The 20,983-nt window shown below is 36.5% G+C and overlaps 1 protein-coding gene across 2 annotated transcripts; it reads left to right on the top strand.

Annotated features, from left to right (window-relative positions):
• Positions 1 to 1,965: 1,965 nt before the first annotated feature.
• On the top strand, positions 1,966 to 19,256 carry LOC311600535 (putative vomeronasal receptor-like protein 4; the record flags this gene model as incomplete). 2 transcript variants are annotated; one of them, XM_084787316.1, is made up of 2 exons in its annotated part: positions 1,966 to 2,172; positions 18,326 to 19,256. In XM_084787316.1, the coding sequence occupies 2 exons, from the start codon at positions 1,966 to 1,968 to the stop codon at positions 19,025 to 19,027; spliced, it is 909 nt and encodes a 302-aa protein (XP_084643442.1). The 2 variants fall into 2 exon arrangements, with proteins under 2 accessions (XP_084643442.1, XP_084643441.1); XM_084787315.1 differs by lacking the exon at positions 18,326 to 19,256 and having other exon boundaries at positions 1,966 to 2,865.
• Positions 19,257 to 20,983: the final 1,727 nt, after the last annotated feature.

Here is a 20,983-nt window from a genome sequence, read left to right as displayed (position 1 = left end):
ATCTTTTTCTTCATATTGTTATCTCTTACATTATTTATATTACATGTGCTATCTTAACCAATTGTATATATCATTAATAAAAATTATTATAATGTATGGTTTGTACGTTTGCAATTTTTAAATTCTTTCAGGATTGAGACGAAGGCTTGAATTAAGTATTATCCTGGAACTTTATTTATTTAATACTTATTTATTTTACATATATGAATGTTTTTCCTGCAGTTATGTCTATGTGCCAGTAGCATTTATGTAAGAGAGAGCAATTCCTCCCTCAGAACTAGAGTTACAGATGGTTATGAGCTGCCATGTCACGTCTGGGAATCAATCCAGGTCCATTGCACAACTTAAAAGTGTTCTTAACACTGACTGATCTCTCCACTCATAACCTGGAGGTGTAAAAAGCAGAACATCACTATGCCGCTACCTACATGTATAATGGCAATAGAAGCAGATGTTTAGCCCTTGCAATGGGGAAGAATGCATTCCTTTACTAGACTAAGATCTTCAGGCTCAAAAATCAAGTAAATATAAAATGTCTGATTTATCATGTCATATTCATAGGGATGTTATAAGATGGTCTCATCCATTAAATTCTGCATCATTTCTATACACACATGCATGTGTGCACCACTATATGTGGAATATACAAGTAAAGTTGAAAATATAAATGGGCATTTTATTTTTAGTGTCACTTTTTCCTCTCTAGATGGAGGCTCCTAGCTCCACATATTCAGAGGTATGTGTGTAGCCTATAGGAACCATGGAAACCAGGAAAGCAAAATGGGACCACTCCCAGGATAGAGGTGTGGGTGGAAAGCAACAGAATGAAAAATGTCAGAGTACAAATAATATCATCAGAGAAATGGGAGGACGGGCCTTCTTGGGGCTGTAGTAGGAAGGGTAAAGGTGAGTAGCAGTATACAATTGGTTATTTATGAAAAAATGGAGAAATGGGTGAGTTCTTAGATAAGGGACAGGGAGATAAATACAGAAAAAAGAGGTGGGTTGCGAAAATAACAAGAGAGATGACTGAAAAAGCCATAAGGAATCATACTGCTAATGATTCACCCATCTACCCTCCCACCAAAAAGAAAAGGAAAATAGTGTTTGTCTTGATAGCTGGGAGTAGTCATTTAAACCTGAAGTGAAATTCACAAAAGATTTACATGGGATGGAAATTTAACAGGGATCCATCTAGGACTATTTATAAACATAACTAATGGTATGCAATTAACAGGCTGTGGAAAATACCCTAATGGTCTCCAACTGTGTCTACATCTTCAAATTTAAATTCCAAGCAATTTAGAAATAGGAATACTTCATGAAAATAAGAATATAAAACCTGATGATATTTGATATAGACAATTTAATGATTAAAAAGTGGGCTTCTCATGAATTCTCCCTGTAATTCCATTATGAGTATGAGCTTAAATATAGATAGGTGCAAATACAGCATAGTAAAAATATGGAATATGAGACTGACTCATCTCATATTTTGGATTTCTTTTGTGATTTTTCCCAGATTGACATAATTTATATACGGTTGCACAAATGTGATTAATAGTCTATGCTCATCACCACTGTTTCACATGTTAAGTATAAAATGAGGCTATTTAAATCAATGGGATTTGATTTATAAGGCAAGAGAGTCAGATACAATACAAGCACACAAAGTGTGAATACTGTGGATATAAAGCTGTGGATGCATTTACTACATATATATATGTATATATATATATATATCTATATATATATGATACATATATGGCATATAGAAATATAGGCATGTCCAGTATGGAATGTCAAATTTAAAGAGACTGTTTAATCAATAATTATTAGGAAAATAGAATGAAGGTATAGACATATAAACAAGTAAGTCACAAGTTTGCTGTACACTCTATTATTTTTTTCAGATGTAAGAAATAGACTTCCATTACGCTCTTAATATGAACACACATTCTTCTTATGTCTTCATTCAAGAATGTCCTTTATTTCCAAGCTGGTCTTGGAATCCTGGCCAATATGTTTCTCCTTTTTTTCTATACCTTTATAATCCTAGGTCACAGACCTAAGCCCATGGACCTGATCTCCTGTCAACTGTCCTTTGTTCACATTCTGTTGATCCTCACTGGAGGGGACATTTGGCTTACAGACATATTTGAATCACTGAATGTTGAGAATGACTTCAAATGTAAGGCAACGTTTTACATAAACAGGGTGATGAGAGGCCTCTCCATCTGCATCACCTGCCTCCTGAGTGTGTTCCAGGCTGTCACTATCAGTCCCAGTACATCATTGTTGGCAAAATTTAAACATAAACTAAAAAAATACATGATCAATGCTTTCTTCTATATTTGGTCTTTCAATTTGTCATTCAGTAGTAACCGGATCTTCTATGTTGGTGCTTATACCAATATGAGTACAACCAATCAGATGAAGGTCACTGAATATTGTTCACTCTTCCCCATGAACTACATCATCAGAGGATTGATTTTAATACTGACAACATCCAGAGATGTGTTTCTTGTAGGCGTCATGCTGACCACAAGCACATACATGGTGATTCTCTTGTTCAGACATCAGAGGCAATGCAAGCATCTTCATAGCATCAGCCACCTGAGAGCATCCCCCGAGAAAAGGGCCACCCAGACCATCTTGCTGCTGGTGGTTTTCTTTGTGGTCATGTACTGGGTGGATTTCATTATCTCATCTACCTCAGTCCTGTTATGGATATATGACCCAGTCACCCTGACTGTTCAGAAGTTTGTGATGAATGCCTATCCCACAATTACTCCTTTGGTACAAATCAGTTCTGATAAGAGACTAATCAATGTGCTAAAAGTCTTGCAGTCAAAATTCCACTAGTTTTTTTTTTAAGATGATTTTTCTCGGTTTTTAAAAAGAATTTTACTTGTTTATTTTATGTTTATGAGTGTTGTGCCAGCATGTGTGCATGTGTGCATTCTTGGTGCTCACACTCCCCAGAAGAACTACGGGGTCCCTTGGAGCTGGACTTACAGATGGATGTGAGGAGCCATTCTGGTGCTTCCCTAATTATTTCTTTTAAAAAGAACAGATTACTCTTAAAGAGTTTGATCGTTCAAGTAGCAAGGCAAGATCTCTATATGATTTAAATAAAATCAGTGGTATCACATATATACATTCTTTTGACAATTCTGCTGCCAAGAAGTATAGAGTCCTTTAAGCTCATTGTCCACCATGGGTTGATATTTCCACATGAATTCTCTTTCTCCTTTTTAGTTCGTAGCATAAATGTTCCCTTAATGCTGATGTCATTCAAATGAAGATCCTTGTCGACAGTGGCTCTTAAGCCTTTCTTTTGAAAATATTTTAGTTTACACTAAATAATCAAGAATAGTTTCCATATCTTACTGTACCTTTAATTCTGATTCCTAATTATTATCTTTTATTCTCTCATATGAAATCTCATGACTGCTGTTCCCCCTCCCACCACCACTTCCAACCTCTCACCACCAACTTCTCTCTCCTCCAAATCCACTCTCCCTTTGTTTCCCTTAGAAGAAACAGAGCAGGCCTCCCAGGGATATCAACTGAATATGGACTAAGAAGTTACAATAAGACTAAGGATAAACACTCATAGACTGGATAAGGAAACACGGGAGGAGGAAAAGGTCCCAAGAACATACAAAAGAGTCAGCGACAACCCCACCGCCACCATTAAAACTCACACAAGCACACCAAGCTGAACAACTATAATGTATATGCAGAGGACCTAGCTCAGACCAACACGGGGCCCATGTTTGTGCTTCAGTTTCTGTGAGGGTATGATGCTTGCTTATTTAATTCTGTGGGCCCTGTTATCCTGGTGTCCCCAACCTCTCTAGCTCTAAAATACTTCCTTCTGCTCTACTCTGGGTTCCCTGTCTTCACCTAGTCTTTGACTGTGAATCTCTTCATCTGCTCCCTTGAGTTGCTGTATTAAGTCTTTTCTGGTAACAAGTGGGATAGAGGCCACCCGATGAGTATAGCAGAACATGATTAGGAATAATTTCATTGCCTTTTTTTCCAATTGTGTTTGGTTCTATTCTGGGTGTGTAAACTTTTCTGCCTCTAATTCTTGGCGGCAATCCAAGTAGTGTGAAACATGCGTTGTCTCTAGTGGATTGGGTCTAAAGTTGGCCAGACATTGGTTGCCCACCCCCACTAATTCCCTGTCCCTGTTACCCCCAGCACATCTTGAAAACAGGACAGATTGTAGATAGAAGGCTTTGTGGCTGGGTTGATGTCCCAGTCCCACTGCTGGATACCTTGCCTGGTAACAGAAGATGGCCAGTTCGGACTCCAAATCATCCATTATGAAGAAGCTTCACTAAGGTCACTCTGACTCTACTTCCCAGGGAGTTTCTACTTCATTAGGTTTTTACATCACCCCACTAGCTATGCCCCCCCCCATTTTAATCATCTCTTAGTACTCTTTTCCTTTGTTCCTCTCACATCTTGCCAGATTCCTCCTGCTCCTATCCATACCTGCCACCAATCTACTTGCAAATGTTATTCTATTTCCCATTCCCAAGGATATCTAAGTGTCTCCTCTTGAGCCATCCTTGTTACTTAGCCTCTCTGAGGATGTGGATTATAGCACCATTATCTTTTATTTTATGGCTAATATCCACTTATAAGTGATTACATATGATGTTTTCCTTTCTGGGTCTGGGTTACCTATCATTTTTTTTTCAAGTTCTATCCACTTTCCTACAAATTTCATGATTTCGTTGTTTTTAACAGCTGAGTAATTCTCTGTTGTATATACATCCCACATATTCTTTATCCATTCAAGAACTGAGAAACATTTAAATTGCTTCCACCTTCTTGTTGTTATGAATAAAGCTTCTATAAACAAAGGTGAGAAAGTGTCCTTGTGGTATGATGAAGCTTCCTTTGGGTATATGCCCAGGACTGGTATAGCTGGGTCTTGAGGTAGAACTATCCCCAATTATCTGAGAAACCTCCAAATTGATTTTCAAGGTGACTGTACAAGTTTGCACTCCCACCAGCAGTGTGTTCCCCTTGCTCTACATCCTCACCAGCATGAGCTGTCACTTTCGTTATTGATCTTAGCCATTCTGAGGGGCGTAAGATGGAGTCTCAGAATCATGTTGATTTGCATTTCTCTGAGGGGTAAAGCACTGAACTATTTTTCATGTTTCTCAGCTATCAGAGATTCGTCTTTTGAGAACCCTTTGTTTAAATATGTACCCCACTTTTAGGTGGATAATTTAGTTTGTTGGTGTCTAGTTTCTTGGGTTCTTTATATATTTTGGACATTAGCCATCTGTCAAATGTGAATTAGCAAAAATATATTTTAATTTTAGGCTGTCATCTTATCCTACTGAAGGTTTCCTATGCATTTAAGAACCTTTCCAGTTTCATGAGGTCTCTATTCTTTATTGTTGCCCATAGAGCCTGTGCTATTGGTGTTTTGTTCATGAAGTTGTCCCTTGTTCCAATATGTTTAAGGCTATTCCTCACTTTCTCTTCTGTGAGGTACAATGTATTTCATTTTATGTTAAGGGCTTTGATCCATGTGGACTTAATTTTATGCTAGATGCTAGATATGGATCTATTGGCATTCTTCTACATGCCAACATCCCCAATTATACCACTACTATTTTTTTAAAGGTGCCTTTTTTTTCATTGTAGATTTCCAGTTTCTTTATCAAAAATCAGTGTCCATGTGTGTTGATTTATATCTGGGTCTTCAGTTCAGTTCCACTCATCTACTTGTCTGTTTTTATGCCACTATGATGTGATTTTTATCATTATATATCTGTAGCATAGCTTAAAATCAGGAATGGTGATATGTGCAGAAGCTCTTTTGTTAAACAGGATTGTTTTTCTTTTTCTATATGAAGTTAAGTATTGTTCTTTCAAGGTCTGTGGAGAATTGTGTTTCAATTTTGATAGGTATTATGTTGAATGTATAAATTACTTTTGGTAAAATGGCCATTTTTACTGTTAATCCTACCAACCCATGTGAGGCATATGAATAGTGCAACCAGCGGAACTGGCCTGGAGCAAGAGTGGGGTCTAAACATATCCAAAACCTGAAAAATCTCATCTTAAGACTGACAGGAGTAAAATTTGCTCCCTCCCTTTCTGGGCCTACATATCCTAGTGCAAATAGCCTTGCAGCCCCCACCTCCACCACCTTTGAGGAAGTCATGTAGTCTGGTGACCAGGATTCAGGTATTCTCATAAGGACATGTCCAGTTAGCATCTGGAATTCCTCTCCATGTAAATGAAGCATTTCCAGCACCTCAGTCTCAGTCAATGATGTACACTCAAACGAAAATATTCCTTCCCACTTGCCCAAGGTTTATACAACCCTTATATCCCACAATAAAGAAGAGCTGTGTCACTGAAAGGACTGTGTCACTGAAAAACCTTTCGAAGAAGTCCTTCTCCCACCAGCACAAGAAACAAATCTGTAGAGACGCACGAGTTCACATACAAAGGAATCTCATAAAACACAAAAGTGAAAGCCAAAATATATACACAAAGGACCTGTAAGACAAACAACTCAACAACAAAGCAAAACAACTCAAAACAGAATGCACTGAATCAACATTAGCAGTCAAATAACCTTCATACATTCCACTAAGTTAGTTTTGTGTGGGGATCTTCCCTTAAAAGTGGTTTATCTCTCCAGTGAGACTCCCTGGGAGAAAATCAATTTTTCACTTGCAAGTGGCTATCACCTGGAACATCATACAGGTCCTTAGATTTACCTGCTTAACGGAGTACCTGTTTTTAAAATATCCTCATAATATTTTCAATTCATGTAGTGTCTATTGTTGTGTTTCCTTGTTCATTTCTGATTCTGTTCATTTGGATCTTCTCTTTATTTCTTTTGGTTCATTGGGCCAAGTGCTTGTCAGTTAACTTTGATGATTCTTCCTCTTATTGTCTTCGTTTTTGTTCTGTTGATTTCTCCTTTTATTATTATTTCAAACTGTCAACTGCGTTGTATTTTGTTCCAACTCTTTGAGTTGTATGATTATGACAATTATTTGTGCTATTCATTTCTGATATTTAATGTAGGAGCTTAGAGCTATAAATATTCTACATAGGTTTGTTTTCAATGTATCCCAGAGGTTTTGTCTTATTACTTTTATTTTCAAATCGCTCCAGGAAGTTTTTACTTGTTTATTGGTTTCTTCTTTGACCCCATCATCATTCTGTCATTCTGTAATGAGCTGTTTATTCTCCATGAGTTTTTGTTTTACTAGAGATTTGTTTCTTGTCTGGTCCAGGTTTTATTGAATTGTGGTCAAACTGGATACAGTGAATGATTATTTTGATTTGTTTTGCATTTCAGAGTATGGTCTATTTTGGAAAAAAAAATCTCTATGCCACATTGGAAAATGTATATTCTTTGGTGCTTGGTTAGACTATTCAAAAGGTACTGACTTCCTGGTTAGTGGGTTTGATATAGTAAATTCAATATGGATTTTTTTCAATATGGATTTTAAATTGTCCTTTAATGTTCTACCATATTACTACTTTGAAATATATTAATTCTAGAAACATTCATTTGCTTACAATGTTAAAACTTTATTATTATGCTCTACCAAATCACTGCCTTATAAATATGCTCACCCTTGTTTTTTTTCTAATCTATAATATAGCTTTAGACTTTTATAAGCTATGGAATTTTTATCAACTAAATCATACAAGAAACTGTTATGTTCTCTGTTTATGGGCTATGGTTATGAGTCTCAAGACTTCAACTTAACAGGGATAAAACCTAAAGTCCAGTCATTCATTATTAAGATCTTATAAATTATCAAATCCTCTAACATGTTAAAAAATATATATATTTAGTTATGGTAAGAACCAATGTGACATATTTTCAAGGTCAAGCATAAGATAAGAGCATAACACTCTGTTTTATGTTTGTAAGATGTAGTTTAGAACAGATAACTAGATACAGGCAAAGGTTGCTTAACTCAGAGATGCTCGCCCTCAAGCTTGTCAGAGATCTGCTGAATATGGCATTTAACATGTGTCAGTTTATTATAAAAACAAAACAAGACAGTCGCTACTGTCCTGAGGAACAAACAAGATGAGTGTTTGACTCTGCCATATTGTATCTACCAAAAATTTCCATTTTTGACATTTAAAGATTTATTTATTTATTTATTATACAGTATTCTACCTGCATGTACACCTTGAGGCCAGAAGAGGGCCATCAGATCACATTATATAGATGGTTGTGAGCCACCATGTGGTTGTTAGGAATTGAACTCATGACCTCTGGAAGTGCAGTCTGAAAGGGCTCTTAAACTGAGCTATCTTACTTAATGAATTTTATATGAAAAATTTGCATGCTTATTTATCTGCATTTTACTTCATCTACATTTATTGAAATATTATTGGTAAATAAAATTGCTCATATCACATACATGATGTGCAATGTGTTTATTGTGAGTGTGTGTATGCATGTATGTATGTGTATACATGAAGGACATGTGTTCATGTATGTGTGGAGGGCAGGATACACCCTTGGCTGTGGTTTTTCAGAAGCCCTTTGCCTCATGCTTTGACAGAGTCTCTCTCATTGGACCTGGGGCTTGACAACTGAGCCAAGATGGTCACCCCATGGATTCTCTTGTCTCCACCTCTCTAGATTTGGGATTACAAGTGTTCACCACCATACCCCACCATTTACAAATTATGGTTTTCTAGTACTGAAAAAGACTTTTTATACAGTATATTCTTCTAGTCCTCCCAGTTCATCCTCGTCTCCTCTCCCGTCCAGGCCCACACCCTTTCTATCTCTCCTTAGGAAACACACAGGCCTACCAGCAATAATAATAAAATAAATAACAATAAGATAAAACAAACATAATCAAATCGGAATAGTAAAGAAACAAGAGAAAGAGTCAAAGAAAAAGAACCATAAACACATACAGACAGAGGAAACACACAAGTTCAACACAGGGATCTCATAAAAACACAAAACCAGAAGTCAATACATGTACACAGATGGCCTGTTAAGACTGCACTGAGTTCCTTTTGTGTGAGCCTCTTCTGCAAGGCATGGGGCTCTAGACTTTCTTTGAATGTCTGGTAGAATTCTGATGTAAATCCATCAGGTTATAGACTTTTCTTGACTGGAAGGCCCTTTCTTTTTATTTCAGTCTCTTCATTTGTTATTGGTCTGATTAGGTTGTTGACTTCTTGGCTTAATTTTGTGATTTGGCAGAATCTACAAAATCTTAGAGGTCTTTTAGATTTTCCTACTTATTGGAGCACATGTTTTTTTAAATGTCCTTTTATAATATTCTGAATTTGTCTGATGTCTCTTGTCATATTTCCCTGGTATATGTGATTATGTTCATTTATGTCTCCTCTTTATTTATTTTGGTTAGCTGAGCTAAATGCCTATCAACTACGTTTGTTGATTCTTTGTATTGTTTTTTCTTTTTCTTTTGTTGATTTGTGCTTTTTGTTATTTCTTCTGATCAACTTGGTTGTATTTAATTTGTAACAACTTTTTGAGTTATAAAATTATGTCATAGCCAATGGACAGGACATTCTCCACAGTTGAATGGAGAGTGGGGTATGACTTTCACACGAACTCTGGTGCCCCATATTTGACCATGTCCCCTGAATGGGGAGGCCTGGTGGTTCTCAGAAGAAGGATAGCAGGCGACCAAGAAGAGACTTGATACCCTATGAGCATATAAAGGGGGAGGAAGTCCCCTTCAATCACAGTCAGAGGGGAGGGGAGTAAGGGGAAAATGGGAGGAAGGGAGGAATGGGAGGATACAAGGGATGGGATAACCATTGAGATGTAATATGAATAAATTAATAAAATTAAATTTAAAAAAGTTTTAAAAAACTATCATTTATCTCTGTTGTTTCTGATTTTGTAATGTAGGCACTTAAAACCATAAATTTCCCTCCATTTATCCTAGAGGTTTTGACTTATTATTTTCATTTTCAAATAGTTGCAGGAAGTTTTTATTTGTCTATTGGTTTCTGCTTTGTCCCCATCATCATTCTGTAATGACCTGTTCAATCTCCATGATTTTTTTTTATTTACTGGAAATTGGGGGAGGGTGTCAATTTTAGGTTTTATTACAGTGTGCAGTCAAATTGGATACAAGGAGTGATTTCAAACTTTTTGATTTGTAATAATTTGTTTTGTATTTCAGGTTATGGTCTATTTTAGAAATGTTTCTATATGCTGCAGCATAAACTGTGTATTATTTGGTGTTTGATTAGAATATTTTCTAGGTATCTCTTAAGTCCATTTGATGTATGATGTTATCTGTTTATCTGATGTTTCTGGTTATATTTGTCCTGATGACCTGTGTATTGGAGAATGTTGGGAGTTGAAATCACTGCTTAATGGACTGATGTTAATCTGTGTCTTCTAATCCAGGGATTTTTTTTTATATAAAATTGGATGTCCCTGAATTTGCTGTATATATGTTTAGGGTAGCAATTTCTTTTTTTGCTTAACTATTCCCTTGATTAGAATGGAGTGTCCCTATTTATCTCATCTAATTAATTTTAGTTCTAAATCTATCTTGTCAAATGTTTGGATAGTGATTTCTAATTTCTTCCTGGTTCCATTTGATTGAAATACTTGGCCCATCCTTTTACTCTAAGGTGGTGCCTATATTTAAAACTAAGATGTGTTTCTCATAGGCAGCAAATAAGTGTTGTTTCTTGATCCATTCAGTCAGCCTGTTAATTTTGAGAGGAAAATTGAAGCAATTCATGTTTAAGTTATTATTGAAATGTGGATTTTATTTCTGTTTATCGTGGGGGTTTTTTGGTGTTGTTTTCTCAGTGGTACTATGTGTTTTAATAATTATGGCTTCATATTTTACTACAGTCTCTCTGCTTTTATTATACCTTTCTTTAAGCCCAAAATATGCTTCTTATATTTTCCTTATATTTGATTTGTTGAATTTAAGTATTTTAGCCAGTTAATGCTGTAGGAAATTTTTCTTTGTTCTTCCGTCACAGCATTATTGTTGCTATGTATATTATTTTAGATTGGCTGTCATTTAGGACTTGGGATTTATTGTTCAAGGATCTTCTAGCTTTGAAATTTCCCTCAGTAAAATCAGCTGTTCTTTTGTTGGGTTTTCCTCTATTTATGACTTGTTGATTGTCTCTTGCATCTTTCAACAACTTTTGTTGTTGTTGTTGTTGTTGCTGCTGTCGCTGTTCTGTACACTTAGTTTAATCTTGAAAAGCCATGGAAATTTTTTTCTGTTTTTTGTTTGTTTGGTTGGTTTTTCAGCATAATTCCTATATTTCTATGTGTATGTCTTTTTTATTGAAGAGTTGGTCTTTGACGTTGACTTGTTATTCTTCTCCCTTAACCTGTGCCTGTAATTTGAATGTCTGATAGTTTTCATGGTGTCTCACATACAGAACACTTCCTAGGAATTCAGGCTATGAACTGAGATACATTCCAGCAACACAGTCAGATTTCTGCTGATAATACAGTTACAGTAGCTCATGACTGTGTCCTCATAAGGATCTCCTAAGTATGTTTGGAGAAGGTGACATTTTCTAAGTTTTAGCAAAAGTGCAGTTAATTTCTAGGTGAAACCTTGAAGCCACTGTCAACTGAGGACGGAGGCCGCCAAAAATGGTTTAAGAGCAGAAAGGGGACAGAGGAATCTGAAATGTTTTTTAACTTCTTTTAAATGTGATATTGTTATTGCTACTTTTGTTGTGTTCACAAGGATCAGTTACTTCACACAGACAGTTATGGCCTGGGGAGAAGAGCTCACAGATGGATAACCCAGACTCAGCTGTTCCTACTACACTGTTTTCCTGGAATTAGGGAAGTTCACTTTTCCATTTGATGCTACCACTTTGTAACAATCTCAAAGTCAGAACTGCCTTCTCCAGATGACATAATTGTGGGTCCAGAGGGAGATGAGCTGATGACATTTCTTCTTTATAAGTGCTTTGTAGGTCCTCATTTTACATGAATGTGTGTCAAAGTCCCAGTCAGGTGAGTATTTCTTTTTCTCTTCATTAATAAGAGAGCTGTAAGTAGGTGATAGAATGAAGTGGGATTATCTGTAATAAATTAATAAAGAATTCTCTGCTTAGAATTTTACATTTGAGCCATACTGTATCGTACACAAACACAAGAGATGCTTCTAGACATAGAAATATCAGTGTCATGATTAATAAAAGAGCATAGAGTTCAATAAATATTATCTCTGATTACAATATATGAGACAGTAGAAGGGAGGTACTGGGAAGAGGACAGAGCCTAGCATGGGGTTGGATAGAGACAGAAAAGGCTGTAAGGTGAAGATGATCAGTGAGTGTTATATATTGAATAATAATGTCATGAAACTCATCATTTTTACAATGGATGTGCAATAATTGTTATGCAAAAAAGCAACCCCAAACGGACTATTTTAACTAGTATATCAGACTATGGGTATTCCTGAGTGTGCATTCTAATAACTCATGGTTCACCTAGGTAATGGCAACTGTATTTGTTTTCCATCCCTGTCATAAAACACCTTAATAACTTAGAGGGTGAAAAGTAGAGAGCACACATTTATTCCTTTGCAGGAGTACATTCATAACATTAAGATACATTTGAATTGTATTTGTATTTTCTCATTTTACTACTTTTCTCAAGATAACTGACCATTTATTTATATGAAATTTTAGCTAGGAATATACAACAAATATTAACTTATTTAGTGTTTTCAGTAATTTCAAATCTGCTAAGTATGCATTATATTAATGAATTCTTAGAAAAGTTTCAACTCATAGTCTAGTAAAAATATAAGATGTTTTTAACATTGTATAGTAAGTTAAATTTTTTTCCACAGACTTGTTTCTTCAATTGCATTTATTTTTAATAAAATTGATCTTTTCTGGAGACTTCAGAAGGATCTGGATACTTCAGCTCATGTATTTATAAAATCTTTGTAAATTTATCCTTACAAAAATATAAACTGGAAATTTTCAGTAGGTGTTTGAGTGTTTTAAATAAAATACATTCATTTTTAATACTTCAAGTTTTCTAAATTAAACATGGTAACATTTATTTGATGTAACAATGAATAAGCTCTTTATCAGCAGTGAGAAAAATATTTTCAGTTCTCCAAAAACATAAAATTATTCAATATCACAATTTCCAAGTTTTCCTCTAGTAGTTACAAAATACACTTGCTTACTAAAATACACTTTCCCCCAAAGGAAATGTCAAATCAATTTAAATTTAGCTGCTGCATGTCACAAATCTATTTTTATTTGCTATAATATCATTTACTAATGTATATAGGATTAAAGTGAAGGCAGGTGTGGCAGCACACACCTATGATCCCAGAATTTTTGAGGCTAAGGCAGGAGCATTGTGTGATTGAAGTCAGTCTGAACTCCAGAGTGAGACTCTACCTAACATGCACACACATATTCAAATATACAGCAAAATTAAAATAGAAATGGATATTGTATAATTATGAAATAATTGTGTAAAAAAGGTAACAAATTATAAAATATGTAACAAATGTAATGTCATTAAATAACTGGCCATAAAGTAATTATCCCAGAAAAAAAATGATAGAATCATGAGTTTATATTTGCAAGAATTACTAAATTTCAGTTTTTTGTTTTTTATAATTCATATAAAAAATTCTTCACTGGTACACTAGGCAGGGCCCATGGATCTGAGCAAGTCAAGCTAAAAACAGAGAAAACATTCTGCATTTTCTTTAAAGTTCATTTTATTTCATGAACATATAATTATGTAACTCAGTTTTCACTTAGGTGATGCACAGATATTCATGATTTTAGCCCTAACATACATGATACTGTTGATCTATTCTTAGACCCAACAGTCTAATAATTTCACATTCGAATGCATGCACATATGCAGACACACATGCGCGCGCGCACACACACACACACACACACACACACACACACACACACACACACACACTTTTCCAGTGAACATTTTTATATTTCTCACTAACTCACACCATGCGTCTTGTGATGAATCTCTGGGTGTAATTGCTCCCCCAACGTCTCACAGTGACGTGCCTGCTGCTTCATCTTAGGGGGACTCGGGATATTGAGATTGTAATATTCTAGTCAGCATTTGTTTGCTTCCAGGTACAGCTGCACTAAACTCAACTCCCAATGAACAATCCATGAATTTAAATTATTTAAGAGTATAAGGTATGAACAAAATCTTATTAATAAGTGGTAAATATTTAGTCCTATTGTCATTATCTATGTCATAAAGGTTCCATGGAACTGACTTGGGTGACCACAGGCTTTATTTCCTGAGATTTCTGAAGACTTATTAATGTTGCTGACCATGGACAGCACAACAGGCAACACCATAAGTCACATGAAAGTCACATACTCTGTGTTGTCTCTGAGCAGTCATACTACTTACAGGTCATTACTCAATAAATACGGGAAATCTTAAAATGAAAATTATACCTCCAATCGAATATATTTGTATATTTATGAATATTAGTGACATAGGTGTTTTCTTTTAATGTTACATAAAGTACTAAATCTTGGTTAAATAATTTATACTGCAGGACAAAGTGCATCTTCAACACCTTTTAGAAGTAAGTGGTATTTTGGCTTTCATAATTCTGAACACTATCACTTTGCATAAATACATAGTGTAAGATGGAACAAGTACGTTAAGGGCCATTTCTTAAATTGCTCAAAGCTCTCATGGCCGTTTTTTATTTAATTACTTCACAGCCTGATCGCAGCTCCCTTGCTCCTCTCTCCCAGTCCCACGTTCATACCCCCACCCCGTTCTCCCGAGGCTCCCCGTGGCAGACTGAGTTGCTGCAGGACTGAGTGCCAGACAAGGCAACCCAGCTAGGGGAAAGGGATCCAAAGGCAGGCACCAAGGTCAGAGACAGCCCCTACTCCTGTTGTTAGTGGACCCAAGTGATGACTAAGCTGCATATCTGCAACATATGTGTTGCAACCCATGCATGCATACTCTGTGCTTGGTGGTTCAGTCTCTGTGAGCTCCCACGGGCCCAGGTTAGTTGACTCTGTAGGTCTTCCTGTGGTGTCCTTGACCCTTCCACCTCCCTCAATCCTTCCTCCCACTCCTCCATAAAAATTCCCGAGCTCTGCCTACTGTTCGGCTGTGGGTCTCCGCATCTGTTTCCATCAGCTGCAGGATGAAGCCTCTCAGGAGACAGTTATCCTAGGCTCCTGTCTGCAGTCATAGCAGAGTATCATTAATAGTATCAGGGGTTGGCTTTCTCCCATGGAGTCGGTCTTAAGTTGTGCCAGTCATTGGCTTGCCATTCCCTCCACCTTTGCTCCATCTTTATCCCTACATTTCTTGACATACTTAAATTTTAAATTAAGATAAACATCTCAGATCGATGTGCACTCCAGCACTTAGGAGGCAGAAGCAGCAGAAACATAAGTTTGAGAACATCCTGGGCTACATATCATGGTCAAGGCCAGCTCACCTGCATCATGAAGTCCTATCTTAAAAGCAAACATTAGAAACAAACAAACACAAACAACAAAAACACAGAGCTTGGGGAGCATGTATGTCTTAGTTTTAGAGTGCTTTCCTAGAATATAGAGAACATTTAGACTAACCCCAGAATTGCAACAACAAAAAAATTGTCACATAAAACAAATGACTTTTCTCAGTGTATGCATATGTTAACAACTCTGTACCTGTTAAAGCTATGGTCTTTTCTGGTCCAATTTCAGCTTTAATGAACCTCAGAGAAAGATGCCACTTGCTCAATTAAAAGATGTCATTTTCTGTATGTGATAAAGATAAACAAACAATGGATATGAAGTAGAAAGGTTGACATGCATACTTTTGGAAAAAGAAAAAATCTTATCTTTTACCTTACATTAGCATTTATGTATAACTTATAAAATATGTGCTATACTATAACTGTAGTAAGCTGTTGATGCATACTTAATAAAAAAATGATTCTACATATATGATTTATATGATTTATTAATTTGTAATTTTAAAATTAGAATTGTGCTATGGTTCTTTCAGTTTGGAGACTAAGGCTTGAATTAAGTATTACCTTGGAATATTTATGTATGTATTTATTTACTTGTTTATAATATTTATTTTCTTTTGTAAATTTGTGTGTTTGCTGCATGTTGACTGTCTGCCAATTAATTACATGCTTTAGTTAGATAGGGCAGTGTATCCTGTGACACTAGGGTTATAGCTGTGTTATGAGCCACCATGTCATTGCTGGGAATCTAATCTATGTCATCTACAAGAGTTTAAAGTGCTCTTAACCAGAAACCCATATCCTGGAGCTTTCAAAAAACAGAACCTCCCTGTGCAGCTACCAAAATGTATGTTGGTGAGAGAATCAGATGTTTGGCTCTCATAATTGGGATGAATACATTCCTTTACTAGATTAAGCTTTTTAGGCCCAAAAGTCATGTAGATATAAAATGTGTGATTTATGATGTCATATTAACAGGAATGTTGAAGAATGGTTTCTTCCACTAACTTCTGCATATATGCATGCATGCACCTATATATGTGAAATATATGAGTGAAAGAATTGAGTCACAGAGCTGATTTTAAGGTACGGAATCAAATTGATTCAATAATAAATTGATCCTGGTAACTGGACAAACAACTTACATAAGTAGCAAAAGTAAGACTGTTGAGTGAAACTGTAAAATGTCCGGGTGGTGGTGATATGTAATAACACTGGGGACCTTGACTTTTCACTGCATGGAAGAAATATCTTTAAAACAGAAATTTTAAGGCCGAATTACTATACGGTCATCTTCGGCAAGTTCATGATGGTCCTAATGTGTTGAAATAGTGTTTGTCTTGTTGTCACATGTTTTTTCTTATTGGACGCTCTTAGCAACACATTTTTGATGTAACTATGTAGCCTGTACTGACTACAAAAACCAAGAAAGCAAAACAGGACCTTTGCCAGGATAGGGCTGGGGGTGGGGAGCAATAGAGAGGAGAATAGCAGGATACAGTGACCTCATCAGGTATATGGGAAACCAGCAGCGGGATGTTCTTTAGGGAGGGGGAGAGAGGTAAACTCAAAAGAAGGTAGGAGGACAGCAAAGGAGAATCACAAAATATAATTGATCTGATGAGAAAATAGGAAAAATAGATGGGGGGGTTTCCTTAGGATAAAGGAAAGGAGATAAATGCAGAATAAAATGATAGGTAGATAAAATAAAATGTATGGCTGAAAAAGCTGTAAGGAGTCATACTATTAATATTTCTCTTCCTCACAAAAAGGAAAGAAAAAATAGCTTTTATCTTGATATATGGGAGTTATTTCTTTAAACCTAAAGTAGAGATCACAAAAGATTTAAGTGGGACAGGAACTGAACTGGGATCCACATAGGACCATGTATAACCCTAATTAATGGGTGTACAATTAGTAGAAAAGTACACTAATGGTCTCCAAGTATTTTATGTCTTCAATTCTAAATTCCAAGGGTACAAGATTTTATAGAAAAGAAAAATTAAGAACAGATGAATTGAGATAGACAATTTGCTGATTAAAAAGCAGAATTTCCATGAATTATCACTGTGATTCTATTAGAATTATGAGTAAAAACATGGATAGTTGCAAAATTATGGAGCATGAGATTGAATCCCAGATTGACACAATTTTTATTCAGTTATATAAATGTAATTAATTTTCTGTATTCATCACTACTGATTTGGGTGTTAACTATAAAGTGAGGCAATTTTTTTTAAGTCAAGAGGATTGGATTTCTAAAACATGAGACTCAGGTGCAATACAGGCACACAAAGTGTGCATTGTGTATAGACTACAACTGTGAATGTGTTCATTATCTATAATATGCTGTGTATACAGGTAGAAACGTGAAGAGGTACATAGAAATGTAAGCTATGATGTACAGTCTGGAACATCAAAAGTTATAAAGACAGATTAACCAAAACTTAGTAGGGGATATTGAATGAGGATATATTTACTAACTAGCAAATCATAAGCTAAACGAGTAATCTATTATTTTTTCCAGATATATGAAATATGTTCCCTCTCTGCTATTAAGATAAATACTCTTTTCACTTATGTCATCATTAAATAATTTCCTTTATTTACAAGCTGGACTTGGAGTCTTAGCCAATATATTTCTTCTTCTTTTCTACACTTCCATAATCCTAGGTCATAGACCTAAGCCCATGGACCTGATGTCTTGTCAACTGACCCTCATCCACATAATGATGGTCCTCACTGGAGGGGACATTTGGCTTGCAGACATATTTGCATCACTGAACATTAAAAATGACTTCAAATGTAAAACAACATTTTACATAAACAGGGTGATGAGAGGCCTCTCCATCTGCACCACCTGCCTCCTGAGTGTGTTCCAGGCTGTCACTATCAGTCCCAGTACCTCTTTGTTGGCAAAATTTAAACATAAACTTAAAAAATACATGATCAATGCTCTCTTCTCTATTTGGTCTTTCAATTTGTCCTTCAGCAGTAGGTGGATCTTCTATGCTGGTGGTTTTACCAACGTGAGTGTGACCAACCAGATAAAGGTCACTAAATCCTGCTCACTCTTCCCCATGAACTACATCATCAGAGGATTGACTTTAACAGTGACAATCTCTAGAGATGTGTTTCTTGTAGGAGTCATGCTGACCACAAGCACATACATGGTGATTATCTTGTTCAGACATCAGAGGCAATGCAAGCATCTTCATAGCATCAGCCACCTAAGAGTGTCTCCTGAGAAAAGGGCCACCCAGACCATCTTGTTCCTGGTGGTTTTCTTTGTGGCCCTGTACTGGGTGGACTTCATCATCTCATGTACCTCAGTCTTTTTATGGATGTATGACCCAGTTATCCTGACTGTTCAGAAGATTGTGATGAACACCTATCCCACAATTACTCCTTTGGTACAAATCAGTTCTGATAAGAGAATAATCAATGTGATGAAAAACTTGAGGTCAAAATGCATGAGATTTTTTTAAAAGGGCAATTTTCTCTTCTTTTTAAAAAGACATTTATTTGTTTTCATTTATACATAAGAGTTTTTGGGCCATCATGTATATATGTGTGCATTCCTGGTGTCCAGAGAAGTCAGAAGATGTCATGGAATCCCCTAGAACTGGAGGTATAGGTGGCTGTAAGTCTCCATGCTTTAAAAGATTAGTCTTAAACTTTAATTGTTCAAGTAGCAAAGAAAGATTCTTCATATTATTTAAGTAAAATTTGTGGTATCACACATATACATAGCTTTGACATTTCTGCTGCTAAGGAGTATAGAGTTCTTTAAGTTCACTCTACACAATAAATTGATATTTCCACAGGAATTCTCTTAACTCTCCTTTTTGCTTCATATCATACATGTTTTCTTGATATTAAGGCTACTCAAAAGAAGGTCCTTGCTGCTAGTAACGTTTTAATCATTTTTTAATATTTTAATTTACTCTAACTCTTCAATAACAGTTTTTAGAAGTATTTTTAATTTATATATTCACTTTGCATCCTGATTGTAGCCCTCGTTGTCCTCTCCTCCTGGTCCCTCCCTCCCACCCTCACCACCCTATCCCTCCACCCATTGTCCTCAGAAAACCTCCACCGAAGACAAACCCACCACAACACATCAAGTCTCATAAGGACTGAGCTGTTCCTCATCAACTGAGGCCAGGCAAGGCAGCCTGGTTAGGGCAAAGTGATTGAAAGCAGGCAACAGAGTCCTTGTCATAGACAGCATTCTCTCAAGTTTCTAGGAGACCAACATGAAGATCAAACTGCCCATCAGTTACATATATGTATGAGGCATAGGTTCAGTCCATGTACGTTCTTTGGTTGGTGCTTCCACCTCTACAAGCCACCATTGGTTTATGTTAGTTGACTCTGTTGGTATACTTGCAAAGTTCATGTCCTCTCTGGGTGCTTATATTCTTCCCTCCCACTCTTCCACAGGAAACCCCTAGCATTGCTTAATGCTTGGCTTTGAGTTTCAACATCTGATTCAATCAGCTGCAGGGTTGGGCCTCACAGAAAATGGTTAAGTTAGGCTCCTGTACATAAACATTGCAAAGTATTGTTAATGGTGTCAGATGTTAGCTCTCTCCCATGAGGAGGGTCTCAGGCTGGGTTAGGAACTGCTTGGTCGTTATGTCAGTCTCTATCTCTGCATATCTTGTAGGCAGGGTAAATTTTGGTTCAAAGGTTTTGTAGGTGGATTGGTGTTCCCCTCTGACCATAGAGGTGCTACCTTGTCTCCTTAGTTTTGTGTCCCCCCGCTGCTAAAACCTCAACTAGAGACATCCTTCTGTCTTCCCTGTCTCCTCCCATGGGCCCTCCTTGTTACAGACTAGCTGATCAGTGGAATTGAGTTGAAGACCCAGAAATAACTCCACACACCTATCAACACTTGATTTATAACAAAGGAATAAAAAACATACAATGGAAAAAGATTGGTGCTGGTCAACTGGATGTCTGCAAAAAGAACACTCCTCCATTACTGGTGGAAGTGCAAACTTGTACAACCACTTTGGAACTCAATTTGATGCTTTCTCAGAAAATTGGAAAGGGACAGGACATTCTCCCCAGTTGAGTGGAGAGTGGGGTCTGACTTTCATACGTACTCTGGTGCCTCATATTTGACCAAGTCCCCTGAATGGAGAGACCTGGTGGCACTCAGAGGAAGGATAGCAGGCTACCAAGAAGAGACTTGATACCCTATGAGCATATACAGGGGGAGGTAATCCCCCTCAGTCACAGTCATAGGGGAGGGGAGTAAGGGGAAAATGGGAGGGAGGGAGGAATATGAGGATATAAGGGAGGAGATAACCATTGAGATGTAATATGAATAAATTAATAAAAATTTTAAAATATTGTCAAAAATTCAATATCTTTTCAGTAAGCATAAACTGAGTTTTGTTTGACACTAGGTACTGTATTGTTAAATTTCACTA

Source organism: Acomys minous, assembly GCF_964271855.1.
Source record: "Acomys minous genome assembly, chromosome: 6".
In the NCBI taxonomy this organism is placed as follows: Eukaryota; Metazoa; Chordata; class Mammalia; order Rodentia; family Muridae; genus Acomys; species Acomys minous.
Note: the sequence above shows the minus strand (reverse complement) of the source record. Positions and strands in the feature narration are given on the sequence as shown.